This window comes from Lactuca serriola, chromosome 1, assembly GCF_051521515.1.
Source record: "Lactuca serriola cultivar US96UC23 chromosome 1, Lser_US96UC23_V15, whole genome shotgun sequence".
Taxonomy (NCBI): domain Eukaryota; kingdom Viridiplantae; phylum Streptophyta; class Magnoliopsida; order Asterales; family Asteraceae; genus Lactuca; species Lactuca serriola.
Window position 1 is genome coordinate 35,592,818 of NC_136408.1, and position 22,647 is coordinate 35,615,464.

Here is a 22,647-nt window from a genome sequence, read left to right on the forward strand (position 1 = left end):
CATGTGATCCTCGTTAAACCTGAGAAATCAGTATGATTAGCCAAATAGACAATTGAGCTAGAAGAAGAAAACATCAACTACCATCTATGAATAAGCATTAAAGGACACGATCTTGAAATTCCTTGGCAAATTTACACCAAGAAGATCACAATGACCTAACCCACTAAAATGTAACGAACAAGTGATCTAGAAAACAAACAGTACACAGTTGGACGATATCGATATGACAAATTCGAAATAGGTCTAGACCTTTTCAACCTTGACGATTTAGAAATCATATACGCATTGCCTTTTAAGTTTTCAAATTCCAACAAAAAGGTATGGTACATCTACAACTCTATCCGGATCACCAAACAATCAATTTATAATATAAACAATTGAGACGAAAGCATATATTCTTTAACAATTTATCAAGATTTGGTTGAGGATCATATAAATTGATTAAAATTCCATTTTAACCTTAAAATTAATACTAACTCTGTTCCAAAATTATAGTTCATGTTTCCTTTTTGGTTTGTCTCAAAATAATAGTCCAATTTTAAAAATAAATAACATTTTTACCAAAATATCCCTCATTATTACTTAACCAATTAAGCATTTAATGGAACATTAAATGCAAAGTAAGGATAAAATTGTCATTTTATTAAATAAAGTTAATGGTAATTAATGCTTTCTCTATATGTTTTTTTTTGTCGGATTGTAATTTTAAGATGGAGGGAGTAAGAGCTTATGTTATAAAATTAGCTTCTTTCAAAGATTGTTACACACACTAATGAAATATTCCAAAGTAAAATGTCCAAAAACATCATTTAATTTAATTTAAATTACATATATCTAATATCATATTTAATAAGCATATTTTCGACACAAACTTACCGCAATTATCATGTTAAAATACAAAAGGCTATTTAGCATGAAACGAATTTTCGAAACATTACTTTAATCCTATTTAGCATGAAACACGTGAGTCGTGACATACGAAAGATCCCGGTTGCCTAAACAAGAGGCTATTGAAAAAAAAAAACGTATTTTATAAAAAATGAAAAACCTTATTGTCATTCTTAAAGAGAGAGGGCCATGGCCATAATGGCATTTCGCATTCCGTATCAAACTATCAATATTTGATTTAAAGTTCAAACTAACAATTTATAGGATGTTCTAAAATAAATTCCAACTCCTTCAATCATGTCCAATGAGCCAAATTTAGTACAAATATAAAACGATTGATTTTCACTCATATCTTTTTTATGGCAAATGTATAGCTACATTCGAACTTACCAATTAAATCATTACAACTAGTTAACTACCCATTTGTTCATTCACATCTACCAAGTACCAACTAATAACTTAACATGAATTTCAAGAAATACACAAATATCACATTATGCACTCATATACATAATATCAGTTGCTTAATAAACTATGAAGAAATGGTTCTAACTTCTTTACATATACTTCACTACCATGTGATGTGATTAAATACTCATGAAGGGTCACGTATATTGTTCTAGATTTTCTTGCTAAAAGTTCTTTTCATTCGTTGATGTTTCTCTAAATATATACACATAATATAGAACACTCATACATACACATGAATAGGATAGACCTACAACCCAAATAAATAAATAAAACTAATGTTTTAGATGCATCATCTTTTTTATTCTCCTATCTGAACTTTATTTATTTTTTTTTATCTTTATTTATTTCAATACATTTAAATGATTTTATCATAGATAGATAAAAAAATTACTTTTAATGAATGACAATGACTTTCTATTCTGTTGACATAATTAGTAAATATACCCTTGTAGTCGTTATAAAAGCTAAATTTTATAAACAAGTTATTTGATATGCATAACAAAAGATAAGTATAGTGTTGACAAATTATATTATCAAACACATCTAAATGCTTTCAAAACAAAAGAAACATTGCATATTATTATTTACTATTTATTTTGTTTTTCACTTTATCATAAAATAAAAAAAATTAAATCATTTAATGTAACAAATGAATCTATAGTTGAGAACTATTTATAAACTTTTGAATGTTTAAGAAATAATGGGATAAGTCAATAAAGTATAAAAGTTCCACAATCATTCACACGTCAACATTCACGATTCATTCTCTATATAAAACTTAACTCCACAATCCATTCAACTCTTCAAACTTTAACAGATGTCAAATTAACATCCTATTTTTTATCATTTAATTAAAATAAGGGCCCACTTTTATCATTAACTTATCAATTTGAACTCTCCACTGATTCAAATAAACTTGCATTGTGGACGATATGACTGTTAACAGAAGCCACAACAGTTTTACCACCATTTATCACATAATGTTCACAAGTTCATGTGTTATTCGCTAAAAGAGAAATCACATACAATATGTTGGAAAACATAACATACCAATTACCAACAGCCACACCATGAAATGAGCTTCTTCTAGGTTTGACTAAATCTGAGTAAAATCTGATTCATCCTAGGCTCATGTCTTCTAACCTTCAAAATTCAAATTCACCAACAAATGTCAATATCTAATTTTAAAAAAGTATAAACAATCGTGGGAAAAGGTGATCCACATGAAACAACTTTTTTTTTTCTCATAAAGTACTTAATGAGGAATAATGATGACATATCATCAAGCAACTTACTTTTACACCTGCCAATGAGAGAAGCTTGTGAGAAGCAACATAAATAACATCAGCATTCTCCAAACTCTTCTCCACAAAATAGATAACTTCAGAAACACCAGACTGTGATGAAATTTCAAAACTTAAATTAGGCTCTTTTTATTCATCAAGATGCAACAAATACCATATGTAGCCTTCAAACTCACCTGAATGATGACTTTTGCACACTCGTTGCAAGGATACATTGTTACATATAGCTTCTGCAAATTTATATGATCAAAGTATATGCTTAAATACCCTAATCACAATAGAGTGAATAAGTCACATAAAAAGTTAAACCAACCTGCCCTGCAGCAGATGCATGATTTGTGTTCAAAATGCAATTAACTTCAGCATGGCAAACATAACTGCAAAAGAAACCAGAAAGTAATACAATAAAATTTTAGTCTGTAAATAGAGTTAATAAGAATGTAATGTAATAACATGTACTTACGGATACTTTGTCTCCAACGGATCCCCATTCTTGGATTTCTGAAATGGCAAAAAGATTAGTGATTATTGACTGATAATGGAGCTTAATGAAACAAAATTTGTGGAATATCTACTTTTGACCATGGAAGTTTGTCATCAGAACAACCACGTGGAAATCCATTGTAGCCAATGCCTGTTTATAGGTAGATAATCTACATGTCAAGATAGGATTAAACATGTATAGTAAAATTAAAAGCTATTAAACCATCTAGAGATAATGCATTCCTCCAGAAATTCTTACCAAGTATTATACCATCTTGACTCACCAAGCATGCTCCAACCTGTAATGAAAAATAATGCAAAATTAGCAGATACAAACACTGAAGCAAATGTTTGAAATTATAAGCATTCAAACAAATTCTTTCATATAAAAACAAGAGAGAAGGTTCATCTTGCAAGCATGATAACTAGTAAAAGATAGGAAACTCAAAGCACCAAATATGAAAAACTACAAGGCGTTACAATTTGGTAATTGCAATAGGAGTTTTGGTATCCACTTTGCTCCACTCAGACATAATTCCTTCCACTCCAAAAAGAAATTTCCTATTGAGCAACTAGATTAAACTAAAAAGGTAATCAACTGAAGACAACTGGAGTTACAAATTCAAATTGTTTGTCTAACTAAAACTGTGTACACGGTAAGTTGAACTTAAACGATGAAAAGTGAATCGTGAGCAAGAGAAAAGAATTAGATTGAAATCCTCAATAGAGAAATTAACTAGAAATATTGCAAAAATTCGACCTGCCTGTAGGGATCCTTAGATCTCTCAGCTGACAGAAATGCGATGGCCATAAAATAGTCATCCCATGATAAGTATCTGCATTAAAAAATTTAAAGTTTCCTGTTAACAATCTGCCATACTTCGAATTTTCCCGGTAAGAAGTAGATTAATGAGCATGGCTCTTATGAACAGTCAATTAGACAGAATGCTATTGGGAATAAAAACTAAATAAAAAGTGTCTCGGAACTTAGTAACTTTACCCGTTGCGTTTCGAGGGATTGTAAGGATCGATAGATGATGAATTGCTCTGTAGCACGACGTCTGAAGCAGCGTTGCCGGCGGACAACTTCTTCCTAGGGTTTACAAAGAAACGAATTGCGAATGCGGTGGCGACGGCACCGGCTATAGTGGCAGTAGAGATCATAGTCAGTTCTCTCGAATTCATGGCTGTAGTTCGAAAAGGTTGTAACGATGACGAAGAATTTCACCAATATATTGCATGCTCCTTAAGAACTTTTACCGCCAAAACAGAAGGGTAGGTACGAGACAGCGGGAAAATAATTTGTGATATCAGGTGCCGTCGTGTTGGATAATGGGGCCGATCCACCTATTATCATGTATTTGGGCCTATTTGGGCTGTTCTACGGTTTATTGAATCATTTCAGGGGCTGTCAGCCCATAATTGTTTTTATCGGACCCGACCCGATTTTGAAACGTTGGTTGGGTTTCTTTTCCCAATGACTCAACAAGAGTCGGTCAAAATCGGTCGAAACTGATTTTTTGTCTAAAGAAACCGTATAACCGGAGAAGTAGGGTGCAAACGAGCCGAGTCGAGCCCGAGCCTAGCCGAGCTTGGCTTGGGCTCGTTTAAGTTATATGAGGCTCGAGCTCGAGCTCGACTCGATTCAATCTTTCTTTTATTAAGCTCGGCTCGAACTCGTAAAGAGTTATACAAGCTTGGATCGGACTCGGGCTCGACTCGTTTTTATCTGGCGTGCCTAAATAAGCTTAAGTTCGGTTCGAGCTCGTTTACTAATACCCTAAATTCATAATTCCCCTAATATTTTTTTTTATTTTAATATATATAAGTAATAATAAATAATATTATATAAATGCTCGTTTAGGCTCACGAGCCTAATCGAGCTTTGTGACATAGGCTTGAGATCGAGCTCGTTTAATAAACAAGCTTAATATTAAGCTCGAGCTTGACTCATACTCGTTTAAAATCGGTTTCGAGTCGAGCTTTTAACGATCCGATCTCGAGTAGCTCGCGAATAGTTTGGCTCGTTTGCACCCCTACGGAGAAGAATAGATTTAAAGAAAAAAAAAACAACTTTAGTTTTAAACTTATGAAAGAGTTTACAGTTATATAACTCTAACCAAATATATATTTATATTGCATATCATTATAAATACAGAAAACATTTAACTAAAATGACATCAAATACACTTAGTTAAAATATTAATTATATGGTTTTTGAGTAGCGTGGTTGATATCTCATTGCTATTTCTTTTTCATGTATTATGTGTTCTATTTTTCAATATTATCTTCGGTTGATATTAGATTTTATGGCGGATCCAATATCAAAGTAAAGAGGTATCTTCAACAAAAAAAAATGCGTAATACACAAAAAAAATCCAGAAAAAATTACACCATCGAAATTTTTTGAGGGGTATCTCAGGCTACCCCAAGATATATACTAAATCCTTCGATTTTCTTGTTAGTGTATCATACATTGTTAGAATATATTTATGTAAGTGTCCTCTCTTCATAAAAGTTTTTTTGAAGATTAAATTAAGGATTATATATATTTTTTATATGGTATTAGATGCAACTTCATCGCGGTGGATGTATACAATCCTGTAAATATATTTATATTTTGAAATCCGATTTCTTCATATATGACTATATGAGCTCTTTTGGATAATAAACTAAGGACTTCATGTATATTGTACATATATATCCATTACACATCATCCACGTAAGCTCCAAGCAAATGTATACTTCCGAAAATTGAGGGTGAGTTTTAATATTCTCTAGAATCCGAGATTATAATTAATTTTAGGGTCTGTTTGATTTGAACTTACTGGATCCAATCAGTGCTGACTGCTGACTCGGTCAGCAGTCAGCTGTTTGTTATTGACATATTAGAGCTGATTCGGTCAGCACAGTCCTTCCAATTTTGACTGACTCGGTCGGTCATTAGAAAAATACCTCCAGACTGGGAAATAAGAGATGCAATTTTTGCCCATGCCCTTTATCCCTTTATCGCCTCCAGCCTCCTTCGTATCCGATCCCATCGACTGCTGCTGCTGCGCCATCGACTGCTTCCTGCTACGCCATCTTCTGCTGCCTGCTGCGCCATCTTCTCCGGCGAAGACATAGCCGACGACAACTACACAGCGCCACTGACAGGTATCTTTCTGCGATTTTTTTTTTTTGCTTTTCTTTTCCTGAAATCAGAAACCCTTCATGTTTGTTGTGAAATTACTAATTTCATTCTGAAATCAAAGTTTGAAATCACTTCTTTCATTATTCTTGGATTCAATTAGATTGAAGAGTTAACATAAAATCAATTTGTTATGTGTTTTTGTTTATGAAATATGATTTCATAATGTGTTTTTGACATAAAATCAGATTGTTATATGATGTTGACATAAAATCATATTGTTATATGCTGTTGAAAATATGAAGAACTCACATTTATGTGTTATTGTGCATAAAATCAATTTGTTGTGTGTTTTTGTTTATGAAATCTGATTTCATAATGTGTTTTTGACATAAAATCAGATAGTTATATGTTGTTGCCATGAAATCAGATTGTTATATGTTGTTGAAAATATGACGAACTCACATTTATGTGTTTTTGTTTATAAAAGATTGTTAAAGATTGTTGTATGCTTATAAAATCAATTCATAATGTGTTATTGTTAATAAAAGATTGTTATATGCTGTTAAAAATGTGATGAAATAACATTTATGTTTGATTTATTTGTAAATTTGTGTTATGTGGATGATTAGATATTTGTTTTTCCTTTTTATAATAGACATGACGGATAAAAGAATTAGGGTTAGTTGGAAGTCGGAAATGGTGGACCAAACTTTTTTGGAAGCATGTATACAAGAATTAACAAGCAATGGCCGGGAGGGTAGTGGCCTAAAAGCAAGCTCATGGGTTGTGGTCGCGGAGAAATTGAAAACATATCATAATTTTATTGTCGACAAAAAACAAATGAAAAACCGATACGGCTATTTAAAAGCAAAGTATGCAGTGTGGTTAAAACTTAAAAACAAAACAGGAAATATTTATAAACCCGTAACGAATTCTTTTAACATGACTAATGAAGAATGGGAAGCAGAAGCGAAGGTACATATATACATATTTTTTTAAATTAGATTATTTTTTTACTAGTTTAATAATATTTCTTAAATTTTCAAACAGTTGAACAAGTATGTAGATAAGTTGAGAAATGCACCCCTCCTTGCCTTGAACTTTGTACCCAACTATTTGATGATGCGACCTCGACCGGTGTTCCCAGTTGGGGGCCATCTTCGACATTACCTTATCCCAATGAAACCTTCAGTACACAAGATTTTGAGGATACAAAGATGCATGAGCCAACTGTTGGATTAGTGTCTAAGTCCATAACTATTTTGGTATGTACTTGACCCGATGGTGCATGGTCCTTTTGGGTTGCATTCACCAAAGCAACTTGATTGGAGAAATAAATAAAGAGAGAGGTTATTATGATTTATTAATATGTTATAAGAATAATATATTAAAGGAGAAATCATATTTGTTTAATTAATATTGGTCAATAATTAATTAAGAATTAATTTTATGATCAAGTGTAATTAATTAAACTAGAGGGGTTGAATTGTAATTATGTGATAGTTACAAAATAAGGTAAGGATTATCTTATTAATAGGTTGGACGAATTTAAGGTGATAAGGCCTTAGAATTCGACTAGGATAAAGGTTTTCAACTAGATATGGATAAGGACTAAAACCCCAATCTCTACACCTATATAAAGACCCCAAGGCTCATGAATTCGTCCATGCCTTCCCAAGAGGTCCTATAGACGAATTCTTATACCTCTCCTCTTTCTTTATACCTTCTCCATTTGCTCTTGGTGTTTGTAAGCCATTAGAGGAGTGACACTTGTGACTCTGAGCATTCCAAAGTCAATTCAAGGAGGAATTGGGATTGTTATTGCTACATAACAATCAAGGTAATATCTTAAACCTAATTATATGTTAATATCGATTTCCATATGCTAGAATTAGGGTTTATAGTCTTGGATAACTTGCATGTACAATAGAGAAACCTAGATCCAAGCATTAGGGTTTGTATGAGCACATAAGATGTTCTTAGGACCAAAACCCATCACTAACACCTCATGCAGATACCCCAAGCTCAACAGTACCTCAACCTACTAGTGAGGAATCATCTGGGCGGATGAAAAACAAGGGGGGCAAACAAAATGGTCCTAAAGGCTAAAGATACCACACTTGATGATGAGTTGTAAGAAGTTGGAAGAGAAATTATCAAGGCTGCACAAGCATTCACGGAAGCAAATGATCTTGACAAGGAGATGGATGCTTGTATGGTGAAGTTGACAAGCTTGGAGTGGGGAGAATATGATCCGAAATACACCACTGCTCTTATGTTATTTGCTGAAAGTGCTGGTAATAGGAAAATTTGGTTGCACCTTAACTTGTCAACTTGTGAGTCGTGGGTAACAAATGCAAGAAGAAAGTTTGGATTAGTTGGTTGCCTTTAGTATGTTATGGTTCATTGTTTGACTTTAGTATGTTATGGTTCATTTGTAACGCCCGTAGATCCGGGCTAGTCAATTTATAGGCAATAGGGGTCGAAAATGACTTTTTGACAAAATATTATTAAGAATAAATAATCTCAACCAAGTTTTAGTATATGTTACAAGGTTTCCATACATATAAAGAGCGTCGAAATCCGAGTTATAACGAAGAAGTTATGACTCGTCGAAGTTTTGCAACGGAATCGACACGATATCGGGAGGCGTAAATAGTGAATTTACGATAGAGAGAGATTTAGCCTTAGCGATCTAAATAAAAGTCATAGTATATATTAAACCGATAGTGTGCATAAAAAGAACATCCAAATCTGACTTCATATGAGGAAGTTATGATTTTCCTAAGAATTAGCATAGCAGTGCACAGCCTGAAATCTGAATTATAGATCGGTCGATTTTTAGCCAAAATAATCTAAACGATAAATGAAGATATCGTTAATAGGAGTTAAACAATAAAAAAAGACAGTCGAAAACGGAGCTCGTATGCGAAAGATATGGACGAAGCTTAGTCCCTACTCTTCGAGCGTTGCGAATTCGATACAGTTTTGTAAATCTGAGATAGAGTGAGAACTAGCCGACAGGATCTAAATGAAAAATGTAGTACTCGTAAATACCAACGCGTGGATATAAAGAACGTCGATAATAGAGCTCGTATGCGAAAGTTATGGACGAAGCCTAGTCCCTACTTTTCGAGCGCGACGAATTCGATACAGTTTTGTAAATCCGAGATAGAATGAGAATTAGCCAACGAGGTCTAAATGAGAGTTGAAGATATCATTAATAGGAACTCAACGGTAAAAAGACAGACAAAAACGGAGCTCGTATGCGAAAGTTATAGACGAAGCTTAGTCTCTACTTTTCGAGCGCGACGAATTCGATACAGTTTTGTAAATCCGAGATAGAATGAGAATTAGCCAACGAGGTCTAAATGAAAGTTGAAGATCTCATTAATAGGAACTCAACGGTAAAAAGACAGACAAAAATGGAGCTCGTATGCAAAAGTTACGGACGAAGCTTGGAGACTACTTTACTATACAATTCCTATAAATAAGAGATGAACTCTTCATAATTTCCTCACACCTTCAAACCTTTCTTTCTCTCTCTAACTTCTCTCTAACCTCCCTAAACCCCTCCCAAGTCTAGGGAACCTCCCTATCACGAGAAGAAAGCCCCGGAGCGCCCGACGGCTCCAAGAAGAAAATCTTTCGGCTCGGAAACGCTGCTCCAGCGAAGCCCGGTTTTTAATAAAAACCCGTTGTAAGTGAGTTACGCCTATACTATATTTAATATAGATTTTATTTAACTATAGTAACATTATTAGGACCTTAAAATAATTATTTGGGCAATTATTATGAGTTATATTGAGTGTTATTTAACGCTTATATAATAGTAATAATAGCTAGACTATTAATTAGTCGTGATTAACGTTAAAACTAAACTCTAGTGGTATTAATACTAGGTTTTGGTCAAGGAAAAAAATTGTTTTGAGATAACGAAGTGCTATTCAAGTACCGAGTCACCACCTAATCAAGTGAGTGCATAGTTACTTTCAGCTTACGCATAGATATGAAGTATTTTATATAAATTACGTGTTATGTGTGCATATTATATGAATACTTGCTATCTATGCTGGATGAACGTTTTATACATGTTTTCAATGATTTAAACTGTATATGTATTTTATATCTACAAAATATGTTGGGTAAAACATGGGTAGATGTAATAGTTGTTGTGTGACAAAATAAAATAATGAGAGGCTTCGTTATAGATGTTATTGATGATCCAGTCATCTAGCGGAGTATAGATGACAACCACAGACTATTCTAGACAGTCCAGTAGAACACTAGCAGGATCGCAACCTGTAGGTGTTTATTTGAACTGTGTGTTTATTTGAACCGTGTGCTCACCAGATGTACTCCATCCCCATTATGGTTGCCTTAAGGACATTTATTGTTGAGGAATCCCCTTAGCAGTAGTGTCCATCCCGATGATAGTCCTTAGACTAGGTCCTTTGTGTTAGATGTTTTAGGGACGTAAAGTGAGGATAACGGAAATGGGTAATCGGGTTTGTTTGGTTTGATAAAGCTAATAACTTATTTATTGTGGGTTGAAAACCCTATGTGCTCACCAGGCTCCCAAGCCTGACCCACTCAGTTTCTTATATTACAGGTAGTGACGCATGAGCATAGATGTGATGTCTTGGGATGAGAGGTTAATGGATTTTAGGACTGTAAATACGGAATAATGTAGTAAGGCCTATGCTGTATTGTTTATGCTTATGATCTGTATCGAACATGACATCCCGAGTCTTTTTAAATGAAATACATTTCTACGGAAATGCTTTTGATAAATCTTTATCATATTTTGTTTTGGGACAAATTCCACAACACTTTTATTTAAAATATTACTCTGATTTTTAAACAAAGCATAAACAAAATCGGTCTTTTCTGACCGTGAAAATGGGGATGACACATCATTTTTTGACTTTAGTATGTTATGGTTCATTGTTTGACTTTAGTATGTTACGGTTTAGTTATGTTATGGATTGTTTTCTTAGATGCAATTATGTTATATGAATTTATATGTTATGGAATGTTATGCTTTTAGTATTTACATGTTACAGTTTGTTATGTTATTGATTAAAATGTAATTTGTATTTGACATCTAACATGACACATGGATAAAGAAGGTGATTTTTTATAATTTATTATATTATCGTGGTATTGGTTGATGTTGGTCCGACAAAGGCAAAGAATAATTAAAAGAATAAGAGCTAGTGAACAGGTAGCAAAGGGGTAAGTGTATACGCAAGATTTGATACACGGATGTCCTATACAATGTTTCGATATGATACGTCTTTCACAAGATGCATTTGTACTATTATGCAATCACTTTACAGAAAGAAATTGGTTGCAATCTAGTAGGACGATAAGCGTTGAAGAGAAGATGGCTATGTTTTTACATGTCATAGGACATAATGAACGTTTTCGAGCTGTTAAAGAAAGATTTCATCACTCCACACAAACAATTCATCAATGTTTTCATGAGGTCTTACGTGCAATGACGTGTTTTGCACAATAAATTATAGTATTGACCTCGTCTAATGCAACAAGAAATACATCAGAATGATATAGCCGGCTAATGCATATATTTCCCGGAGCAATAGGTGCACTAGATGGAACACTTGTACATGCAGTTGTGCCTGTTAATCAACAAACTCGTTATAGGGGAAGAGGAAAAGGTGAATGTTATCAAAATGTAATTGGAATTTGTAATTTTGATATGATATTCACCTCTGTATGGGCTGAATGGGAGGGCATAACACATGATTCAAAAGTTTTGAAAAAAGTTGCATTTAACCCGACTTTCGGATTTCCATTCCCTCCACCAGGTTTGTAACTTTACTATACGTTTTTTGATATATATATTTTTATTTATATGATAAATTTGTCATACATCTACAGGTAAATATTACCTTTGTGATGCCGCATACACCAACACCCGTGGATTTATGGCTCCCTACCGCAATACTAGGTATTGGTTAGCCGATTTTCGAAGAAACAGAGCTTTAACTAAGGAAGAAAGGTTCAATCATGCTCATGCACAACTTAGAAATTACATTGAACGTGCTTATGGTGTATTGAAGGCGAGATTTCCAATTTTAAAACAAATGACTCCTTATCCTTTTCCAGTGCAAGGAGACATAGTCATTGCTTGTGTTGCGGTCCATAATTTTATAAGAAAATACGATATTGAAGATGAATTATTTACGAGCTTTGAACAAAACATTATGTTTACTCCTAATGTGGGTGGTGGAGGAAATGATGGTCAAAACATAGAAGGCATAGAATGGGGTTCAGAAGTCGTTGACTATATGACTACTTTGCGTGACCAAATTGCTAATCAGTTACTTTCAAATGGTTCACGTTAAATTGTGTATTTTTTTATTATGTATGACAATTTGTATTTGGATTTTGTATTACATTTTGTATTTGGATTTTAATTGATGTATGTTTAATTTGGATTTTATATGATAATTTGTGTTTTTATAATTTTTTTATCCAACACAAAAGACAACACAAGGGTAATATGGTCATTTTTCATTCAACACAACCATTCAGATAAATAATCAAACAGCATAAACTCAGTCAGATATGGACTCAGTTAGCATTTCTAACCCCATCAGCTCTAACCCAGTCAGCAACTATCAAACGACCCTTACTTCCGTTATGCCAAAATATTTATACTTTTAAAATTTTTAAAATCAAATGTGCTACAAAAGCAGTATCGATATAATTCTGTAATTTGCTACTATTGGCGATACATCGTGCTTGTTTACTAACCTTAATATAATAAACAGATGCAATTGTTTTTTGTTAGCATGTTTTATTACGGTTTATTTGTGTACGACACAATTAGGGGTTGTTTGATTTGGTGCTGGCCGGGTCCGGTCAGAAGTTTTTGTTTGACTCGGTCCGGTCGGAGCGTTTGATTTGTATCTGACCCAACGCACACTCCTGACTCGATCCAAAAAAATGACTGACTCGGTCCCCTTAAAAAAGATAGCTGACCGGGTGATTGAAGAAAACAACATTATTTGCCTCGCATTTTACGGATCGGCATTGCCCATAAAAATCAAAATCCAAATGAAGTTTCTTGCATCACGAGAAACACAGAATTTCTAGAAACACTATGAAGACCGGAGACCTATCTAAAAGAAAAAAGAGATACAATTGCTGAGACTCTGAGAGTTTACTTTCGTTAAAAAAAATTGCTGACATATCTAAAATCAAAGAATTTCATACTGTCGTCTTGAGATCCTAGACTCATGTCGATGCCGTCGAAAAAAATACACACCAAAACTCCCCAAATTTTGAAATAAAAATGTTTGATCTTCATCAGAAATCAAACCTTAAGGTTGGAACTCAACTTCAAATTTGGTATTTGTTTGAATCGTTGATATGCACACCACGAATCGCTGATATGCACACCACGAGGGAGTAGGGGTAGGAGACGGAGGAATATTATGTCGGTAGATGGAAAATATGGTTTAGGGTTTGATATATGAGAAAACATGGAAATAGGGAGATACTTTAGGTGGGATGATATATGGGATAAAGTTAACATTTTTTTTTCTTTTGTTTTATAATTTATAATTTATTATTAATAAATAAAGGATAAGTGCCATCCATAGTATGAATAAGTTTTTTTTTTTTTTTTTTAATTTATTACTAATAAATAAATGATAAGTAAGGGCAAACTATAATAATTAATTTCTAAAAGCTAAATGATGAATAAAAAAATAAAATTATGAAAATTAATGAGATAAAATAACGTGTTCTAAATATAAGGTTAAAATGGTTATTTTTATCATTCAGCATAGTCAGTCACATATATAATCAAACAATATGGTTCTAGTCAGTTTCAGACCCAGTCAGCTTGAAACCCAGTCAGACTTCTGACTCAGTCAGATCTGACTCAATCAGTGACTATCAAACGGCCCCTTACTTCAAAAACCATCCATGTAATAACATTTGATTGTTTGAGATCAATTTTTTTTCTTTGTTGTTTAACTAGTTGTGAAACCCGTATATTATACGGGTTGATTAAAACAAAATGTTAAATAGAAACGATTAAATGAGAAGTTTATTTGAATTTGAAATTTGAAATAAATAAAAATTATGAGAAAAAAAACATGCAAAAAATAAATAAATTAAAATTATTGTTTAGTTATCAGACCCGTATACTAAATAGGTTAATTATAACAAAATGTTAAACACAAAGGTTTAATCTGTAAATTTATTTGAAATTGAAATTGAAGTTTAAAATTTAAAATTTGAAATTAATATCATTATGGTAAGTTTAATTTATGGAAACTAATTAATAATATATTAGAAATGGAAAATGAAATAAATGACAAGTGGAAAATAAATATATCTCTAAATTATGACAAAATGACATGTGGCAAATTGAATGAGAGAAGGACATGTGGCAAAATCATTTTTATTTATTATGGTAGATTTTTTTTTTATAGTTTTACTAGGTGTGAAACCCGTGTATTACACGGGTTAATTTAAAAAAAAATTAACATTAAAGTGTAAATATAAAATATTTTTTAATGTATAACTTTAAAATAAAGAAGATACATATTTATTGTAATTTAATATCATATATATCATATTTAATACTTTACATATATAAGTATATGATTTTAATTTTAAAAAATGAAATAAACCAAAAATTGACAAGTGGAAAATAATTATTTCTAAAATACCACAAAATGACAAGTGTCAAAATTAATGAGAGGTTGACATGTGGCAAAAAAATCTTCATTTATCTATCCTAATAAATAAGAATGATTTTGCCACATGTCCTTCTCTCATTCAATTTGCCACATGTCATTTTGTCATAATTTAGAGATATATTTATTTTCCACTTGTCATTTATTTCATTTTCCATTTCTAATATATTATTAATTAGTTTTCATAAATTAAACTTACCATAATGATATTAATTTCAAATTTTAAATTTTAAATTTCAATTTCAATTTCAAATAAATTTACAGTTTAAACCTTTGTGTTTAACATTTTGTTATAATTAACATGTTTAATATACGTGTCTGATAACTAAACAATAATTTTAATTTATTTATTTTTTGCATGTTTTTTTTCTCATAATTTTTATTTATTTCAAATTTCGAATTCAAATAAACTTCTCATTTAATCGTTTCTATTTAACATTTTGTTTTAATCAACCCGTATAACATACGGGTTTGACAACTAGTTACGGAGGATGTTTAAATTGCTTTATTTTAAAATAGCTAATGCGTATTTCCATCACAACACATCTTTTTTGTTGACAAAAAAACATTGTTTATCATAAAACAATATGTTAATCACTTATAATTAATCTGTAAAACAGATAATGATATAGATTTGACCATGTAGAGTTAAAACATAATGTATATCAATTTATCATAATTGAATAAAGTAAATTATCTTCTGCGAAAGCATAATGTCATGTTTTTCTTAATTATTTATAAAAAATTAACGAATTTAAAAATAATTTAGGGTGATTTTAAACTCACGAATACAAATTTGAACTCACAGTCACGAACCATTATCAGTTTCTTTCACTTTGATATATCCATTTTAAAGGATAAGAACTTGCCATAGAAATAAATAATTATGTAGCAAACTTTTTTTTGGGTAATACCCGATATATCCAAATTTCTGTTACTTTTTTTTTTTTTTTTTAGTTTGAGAAACCCAAACCATTTGAACCGAGAAGTTTTACTGGATCAACATCCTTACAGCCTTACTCTCAACCTTTAAGTACCAGCCACAAGCCAAAATCGTTTACCTCGATTTCACTGAATCATAAATAGAACAACGGATTTATGCAACGCCAACCCAACTAAATTATTTGGAATTGTAGGTCAAACTATGCACTAAAGAAAAAGTCTGTGATTCCAATCAACATTTACACGTTAGAAAGAGTGGGAACAACAATTCCTTCCCTCCAAACAAAGTCTTGGCAAGACAAAAGGCTAACGCCATCCATTTCTTTCAATTATACTCTCTCACTCAACATGTTCTGACCAAAATACCCTTCACATCTTTATCACACGTTCCAACCCCAATGCATACCGCATACTCATTACTTTTGTGATCCCCAAGTTGGTTTTGTAAATTGCATAGAAGACAAGGGTATTTTTGGAAATGAACTTGTCAAATATGTGTTGTGTAAAGCAAGGGCATTTTGGAAATTGACTTGTGAAAATGTGCTATATAAAGATGTGAAATAGGTTTCCATTTGCCACTTCATTTCTCACAAAAATGAAAGATGATAAAATGGAATTACAACTCCTTCCTACACCACACACAAGAGCCACTTTGTCACGTGTTCCATCGTGGTCATCAAACTCGATAAGATTCCAATCAAACGACATGCGGTGTCCTTCGGATGTTGCAGGTCCTTCATTAGACCTGCAACTATCCAACAGTTTCCAACCAGCTGAGTCGGAAACTGTTGGACACACGGGTTCCACGGAAGCACCGAAATGGCAAGCAGATCAAATTCAAAGCGCGTCGACAACGGAGAAGGCGCACATAGAGCGTATTAGGGAGATGACTCAACGAGAAATGGAGTTGGCACAAGCAGAGTTGTTGTATGCGAGGAATATGTGGGAGAGAACACAAAAGGAGGTAGAAAGGGTGGAAAAACTAAAAGCAAAAGCAACACGTTATATTGATTCAACTTGTAAAGAGATTACTTGTCAAGCTTGTAGACAAATATTTCGACCTTAAGTGATTTTAAATATACGAAATCATTAGCAAAAACCCATACCTGTAAGTAATTTAGTATTTACCACTCCGTTGTAGTTTGGGTGTCAATTGTTTGAGTCGAGTTACTAAGGTATGGCATAACCGTGACACAATTTGGTGGTAATGTCTAGTGGTTGTTGCCTTGTTGGGTTTATAAGGTTGGAATTGGAATTGTTTCTAAATTAACAACCATACAAATCTAAAAGAAACGTGCGGATAGTCGTTTTTTAACATGTTTTTATATTATAATTTTATAATTAAATAAGACATTTAATTACTAAAAATATGTTTGATTTAGTGGTACCTTGTTTCCTATTCTGTAACCACGTTGACTATAAACTTATATGATACACCATTAAATATTGATGGAAAAAGTATGTTTTCAAAGATACAAATTAACTGAAAATATGCTCTGTTCACATGTAATTTGTCTCTTTTAAAATACATCGAAATTTGGACAAGTGGTTTCCAAGACATGGGTTGAATTTCAAAGTATTCCATTTAAGGTTGCTATAAATTTTCAAATTTTCATCATATGAATAATTTGTCTATAAAGGTTATTGTCCTAGCGTGAAGATTGTGGGTGAAAAGTATCCTTACATGGGTGAACTTGGTTGACATGGATGTTGATGTTGAATCGACTTTGTGTCCATTATGCGAATAGTCTATTGAGATAGTAGATCATCTTGTTCTTAGTTGCCTGATAGTGATTGCTAACACTATTTGGAATTTGAAAGATAATGGGGAACCGATTGATTTTCCTATGGTTGTTGGTTGGGACAAAGTTACTTTTAACCCAGAGCAAAGTTTTGATGTGGTCATTCTTATAAGGCATTTGATGCTTTGGAGTTTTTGTAATAAAACACTGAAGCGTTTGAAAAAACGGATATCTTTGACAATTTTGTCTCTCGTTCATTTTTTTCCTCTCGAATAGGAATAAAATGTAATTTAAACAATGTTGGTTGGACAATCCTAGTTTAGCCATTTATATTATGTAATGTTCATTTTTTTTCTTTCGCCTTGGTAGTTTTCTATTAATATTGTGTCGTTGTAATAAAAAAGTTTTGTAAGTTTAGTTAATGAGTGATTTAAGCGGTCCACCTCAAATTTGAATAAATTTATATAGTTAAAATGTTTTGTGATGAATATTTATCTTTAAATACATACATAAAATACATTTAAAAGCATAATGACACTTGTATCTATTTTCTTAAAAAGAAAAAGTATCATAATTAACAGATTTAGACAACACTTCGTTACAAAAATCAAATTATTGTGAACTGTAAGATCCTGTTTAATTTGTTTACATATAACAGTTGTTTTTTTTGATAAAAGGCAATAATTCCATTCTTTCCACTTTACACCCCGCTTTGTAGCTCCATTCAACCAACTACCCACTACCCATGTCCCCTTTTGTGATTTAATTCCAAGCACTAGAAGATACAATCTTTCTATTCTCCATTCCTTTTCATTGAATCATTTTGAACGATTGAACACGGATTCAAAGTATTATATTTTTAGAGAGCTCTCAAAACATACTTTTCTCCGTGCGTCGAGTACAATCAAACATGTGGATCGATATCTAAGTTGCCTATATAATTCTTGAAAAGGATGTATCAAATCAAGAAGATCGAAGACCAAGGTCATAACTCCTTTGATCCCGCGTGATTTGTAAACTAGAATTAATGAAAGAATTGTGATGCTTGGTTGAACATAGGAAAAATTATTTAACTAAAATATTTAAACTTACGACTTTTTTATTATAGCGACTCGTTTAAGAATCTTGTGACACTTGAATAGGACAATCCATATATGGTTGAAGTATTTGGTGTGATCCACCACGTGGTGTTCCTTCTTTCCCAATGCAATATTTGTTACAATGATTTGGACAATTGTTATGGGCGCAATTGAAATTGGGAAGGGACAAAGGATGGTGGAAGTGTATGTGCCATGTGATGACTTAGATTTGTTCTCCTTTTCAATTTCAGTGTTTATCCTTCAATTTCAAAGTACAAACAAAGGGAGAACTTTACCTTCCTTAGGAAATAGAGATGGATCATTTGGCATCTTTATAAGTGATTAAAGCAAACCTTGAAAAGCATATTAGCGATATTTGATTTGATAATAGTTTTTTTTAAACATCTAAAAATTTATTAAAAACAACCATGAGTTAGAGGAACCAAAAACCTATCAAAAGAATTAATCACAATTATCTCAAAAATAATACTTTTTTATGCTTTGGGACTGAAAAACCATGTTGTTTCCATACCTCCATAACATCCATATCGTTGACAATACAATAACTTCAAGCGTCTTTCGCTTCCGCATCGTCACTCGAATCGATACATTAATAGTTAATGTTAGATTTTGGGGTCTTAGGAATATCAATTTACTTGGATATTTTTAGGATCTGCATTGCAATCACTTTCCAAATTTTCTGATTTCGACTATATAACATGGGGTATCATGAAATCAGATTTTGGATAATCCAAAGAATGAAAATTCAGAAGTCATACCAATTTTAAATCAGAAACACAGAAAAATACCTTATTGTTTTGTGTTCTTGAAGAGATGGGTAGAATCAGAAGAATGATTTTCGAGAGTATCTATGTTCCAACCGAATTTTGGAACTTCAATCATCCTTAAATAGATAAGGGTATCATGAAATCAGGTTGAAAGTTGGTTGACGGAAGTTACATGTATTTGGCGCCGAAATGAGTTGGTTATTATCACATAACCAACTCATGACATCATCATGATATCACTACTAGTTTTGGCGAGAATTTACATGGTTGGACCCTTTCCAAATACAAAAATCATTTTAGGTTTCGGGATGTTGCCCCTAGACCCCCCATGGGCGCAACCCCTTGGAACCCTGCACCCAAGGGCTATGCCCCTAAATGGAGGGTTCCAAGGGGTTGCGCCCCATGGGGGGTCTAGGGGCAACGCCCACCTCCTGTCTTTGTTAGTAAATGGAGCTTAGTCTATCTCAATATTAATAATAATAACTACACTAAAATATGTTAATAACATTAAAATCACCAACAGTTAAATGGGGATGGAAGATCCATCCACTTAGAAATCTTCAACCACACATGGTTTGCTACATCACACCCTACAAACACATGATTAGTATTTAGGGGTGACAATTCTCGACACAACACGAACCATACACGATAATAAACATGTACGAGTTGAGATTTCTGACTCGCTAACCCGTAACATAAGCAGATAGTGTTTGGGTTAGTTAATGGATTCAAGGTTCAACCCGCCAACCCGTTTAATTTGTTTATTATTGTTTTTAAGTTTTTAAAGGGTATTGCCGTTTTAAAGTAGACTCCCCTATATATGCTTCACCATTAGGTGAAGAAGCATATACATTTTGCTTACATTCACAAACATTGTTGTATAACCTCTCTTGGGCATCCTAAAATGAGTATGAGAAAATTTGAACCCAAAACCTCTTTATAAGAAGATTCAACGTATAATATATTTGATTTAAGTTATGTGACTATGTGTATCACTCCACCTATTCTTTTCTTCTCCTTATTTATTTCATTCCCCTATTTGTTTTTCAATCCCTCATTAATTCAAAACCCCAGTTGCATCCAACCCATCTTGTTACTATTTCCATCTATGGCAAGACACCACCTGTAACGACCGAAAAATTCCAACCAATTTAAATTTTTCAAAAAAAACAACCCGATTCCATTAAAGTTATTACAAAAGGTTTTCAATACAATTTATTTAAAGTATTCCCAGAATCACATCACATATAAACATGAGGAGCGGTATGATCACGCCTTCGCCTTGCCACGGTCTCCTGAAGAACCTGAAAAACATAAAACCACAACTGTAAGCCCGAAACTTAGTGAGATATCTCCAAAATACCAACCACATATACCATACACGCATAACATGCCATAACATATCCGATCACAGAACAGTCATGCACTTCGGGTCTACTGTGTGACTGGTCCGCCGTACCGGCCAACAGTCCACCTGGTCCACCCTCCGAGTCTAGCCACATACATCGAGTTTGCAGTGTGATTGGTCCGCCCGCACCGGGCCTTCAATCCACCTGGTCCACTCTCTGAGTCTACAGTGTGACTAGTCCGCCCGCACCGGGCCTTCAATCGGCCTGGTCCACTCTCCGAGCCTCGGCACGTCTGGTCCGCCCTCTTGGGGCCTGCAACCTATCCGGACCGCTCGCTGGGCCTTCGGAACAACCGGTCCGCCCTGGGTATCTTGGCCTACAGCACAAAGCAGGACCCACCTCAACCCAACTCCAGTCCAAACAACCATGTGCACATAAACATACAATCATATAGCAATTCACAGTCAACAAGCCGATCAAACAGATCACATAACATATCATCATCCTAACCAGGATACCGACCTAACCGGTCACTAGCATAGCATCACCCTACCTCTCAGGATACCGATCTCAATCACGTCTCTATCATATACCATCCTAGCTACCAGGATGCAAACATATCAAAGCAATAACATAACAACAAATACCCGAATCTCAATCCGATAAGGGCTGGCCTTGGTGCCTTAGACCCTGTTGATATAGTGAGGATAACTCACCTCGAAACTGCTGACTGAACAGATAACCCAAGTTGCTCCGATCACTGATACGATCTCCACCACTGGACAACCACCAAGGCACTGAACTCAAAACAATATCTAACAATTACCAAAATGCCCCTGGAAATCATTGGTCAACCCTTGGTCAAAGTCAAAGTCAAAGTCAACCCCTGACTGACTCTACTCGCCGAGTCCCCATGCTCAGAATTTCCCCAATCCGCGACTCAACTCGCCGAGTCACCCCGAGACTCGCCGAGTCAAACAACTCTGAGTCCACTCGCACATAACACACCGAGTCATCCCTTGACTCACCGATTCTCGGCTCAACCAGAAAAGATTGGGACTCTTCGACAAGACTCGCCGAGTCCAAGAACAGACTCGTCGAGTCTAAGGCTATCTTCAACCGACTTGCCGAGTTGTTCTTCTAACTCGCCGAGTTCCAGGCCATCTTCATCCGACTCGCCGAGTTGTTCTTCCAACTCGCCGAGTTCCAGCCTATCTTCAAGCAACTCGCCGAGTCCACCCATGTGACTCGCCGAGTTCCATCGGGTCTGAATCCATACAGAGGCTTTCCAAGCCATGCAGATGATCCAAACCATAGATCTACCCTTCCTAAGGCCAACCATCACGTAAAGTGGCAAAATTTACGTGAATCCAGGGAGATCTAGGCATTTTCACTCTAGGGTTTGGGTTTGGGACAAGATAGCTCCATCAATCACTAACAAACAGGGACTTTCATGCATTCCAACCCTTCTCCATTCCAGATTTGAGGTAGCAACCTCAGATCTAACCTCTAAACTCCAATACATCAAAAGATATGATCTCTAACACCCCCAAAATGATGAATCTAGATAATAACAGCTCAACAATGAAATAATACCTCAAAAGGAAGCTCCAAGAGAAGATTAACCAGAATCCTTGCAAAGCCCTTTGATCCAAGCCTCTTCTCCTTCAAGATTTCTTCAACAACCACCTCTCCAAGCCTCCAAATGCACTTTGATCCTC

General features: G+C 34.0%; 2 protein-coding genes across 2 annotated transcripts; one reads left to right on the forward strand and one right to left on the reverse strand.

Moving 5' to 3' along the window:
- Nucleotides 1–2,261: 2,261 nt before the first annotated feature.
- Nucleotides 2,262–4,455, reverse strand: LOC145068042 (Cytidine/deoxycytidylate deaminase family protein). The gene is made up of 9 exons (XM_079015040.1): nucleotides 4,147–4,455; nucleotides 3,907–3,982; nucleotides 3,406–3,445; nucleotides 3,239–3,297; nucleotides 3,127–3,164; nucleotides 2,977–3,040; nucleotides 2,840–2,893; nucleotides 2,655–2,756; nucleotides 2,262–2,502 (listed from the first exon to the last, which is right to left on the reverse strand). Exons 1-9 carry the CDS (start codon nucleotides 4,329–4,331, stop codon nucleotides 2,446–2,448), a joined length of 675 nt encoding a protein of 224 aa, XP_078871166.1. The 5' UTR covers nucleotides 4,332–4,455; the 3' UTR covers nucleotides 2,262–2,445.
- A 12,105-nt stretch (nucleotides 4,456–16,560) lies between these two features.
- Nucleotides 16,561–17,031, forward strand: LOC145053609 (uncharacterized). The gene has a single exon (XM_079001689.1). It carries the CDS (start codon nucleotides 16,561–16,563, stop codon nucleotides 17,029–17,031), a length of 471 nt encoding a protein of 156 aa, XP_078857815.1.
- The last annotated feature ends 5,616 nt before the right edge of the window (nucleotides 17,032–22,647 follow it).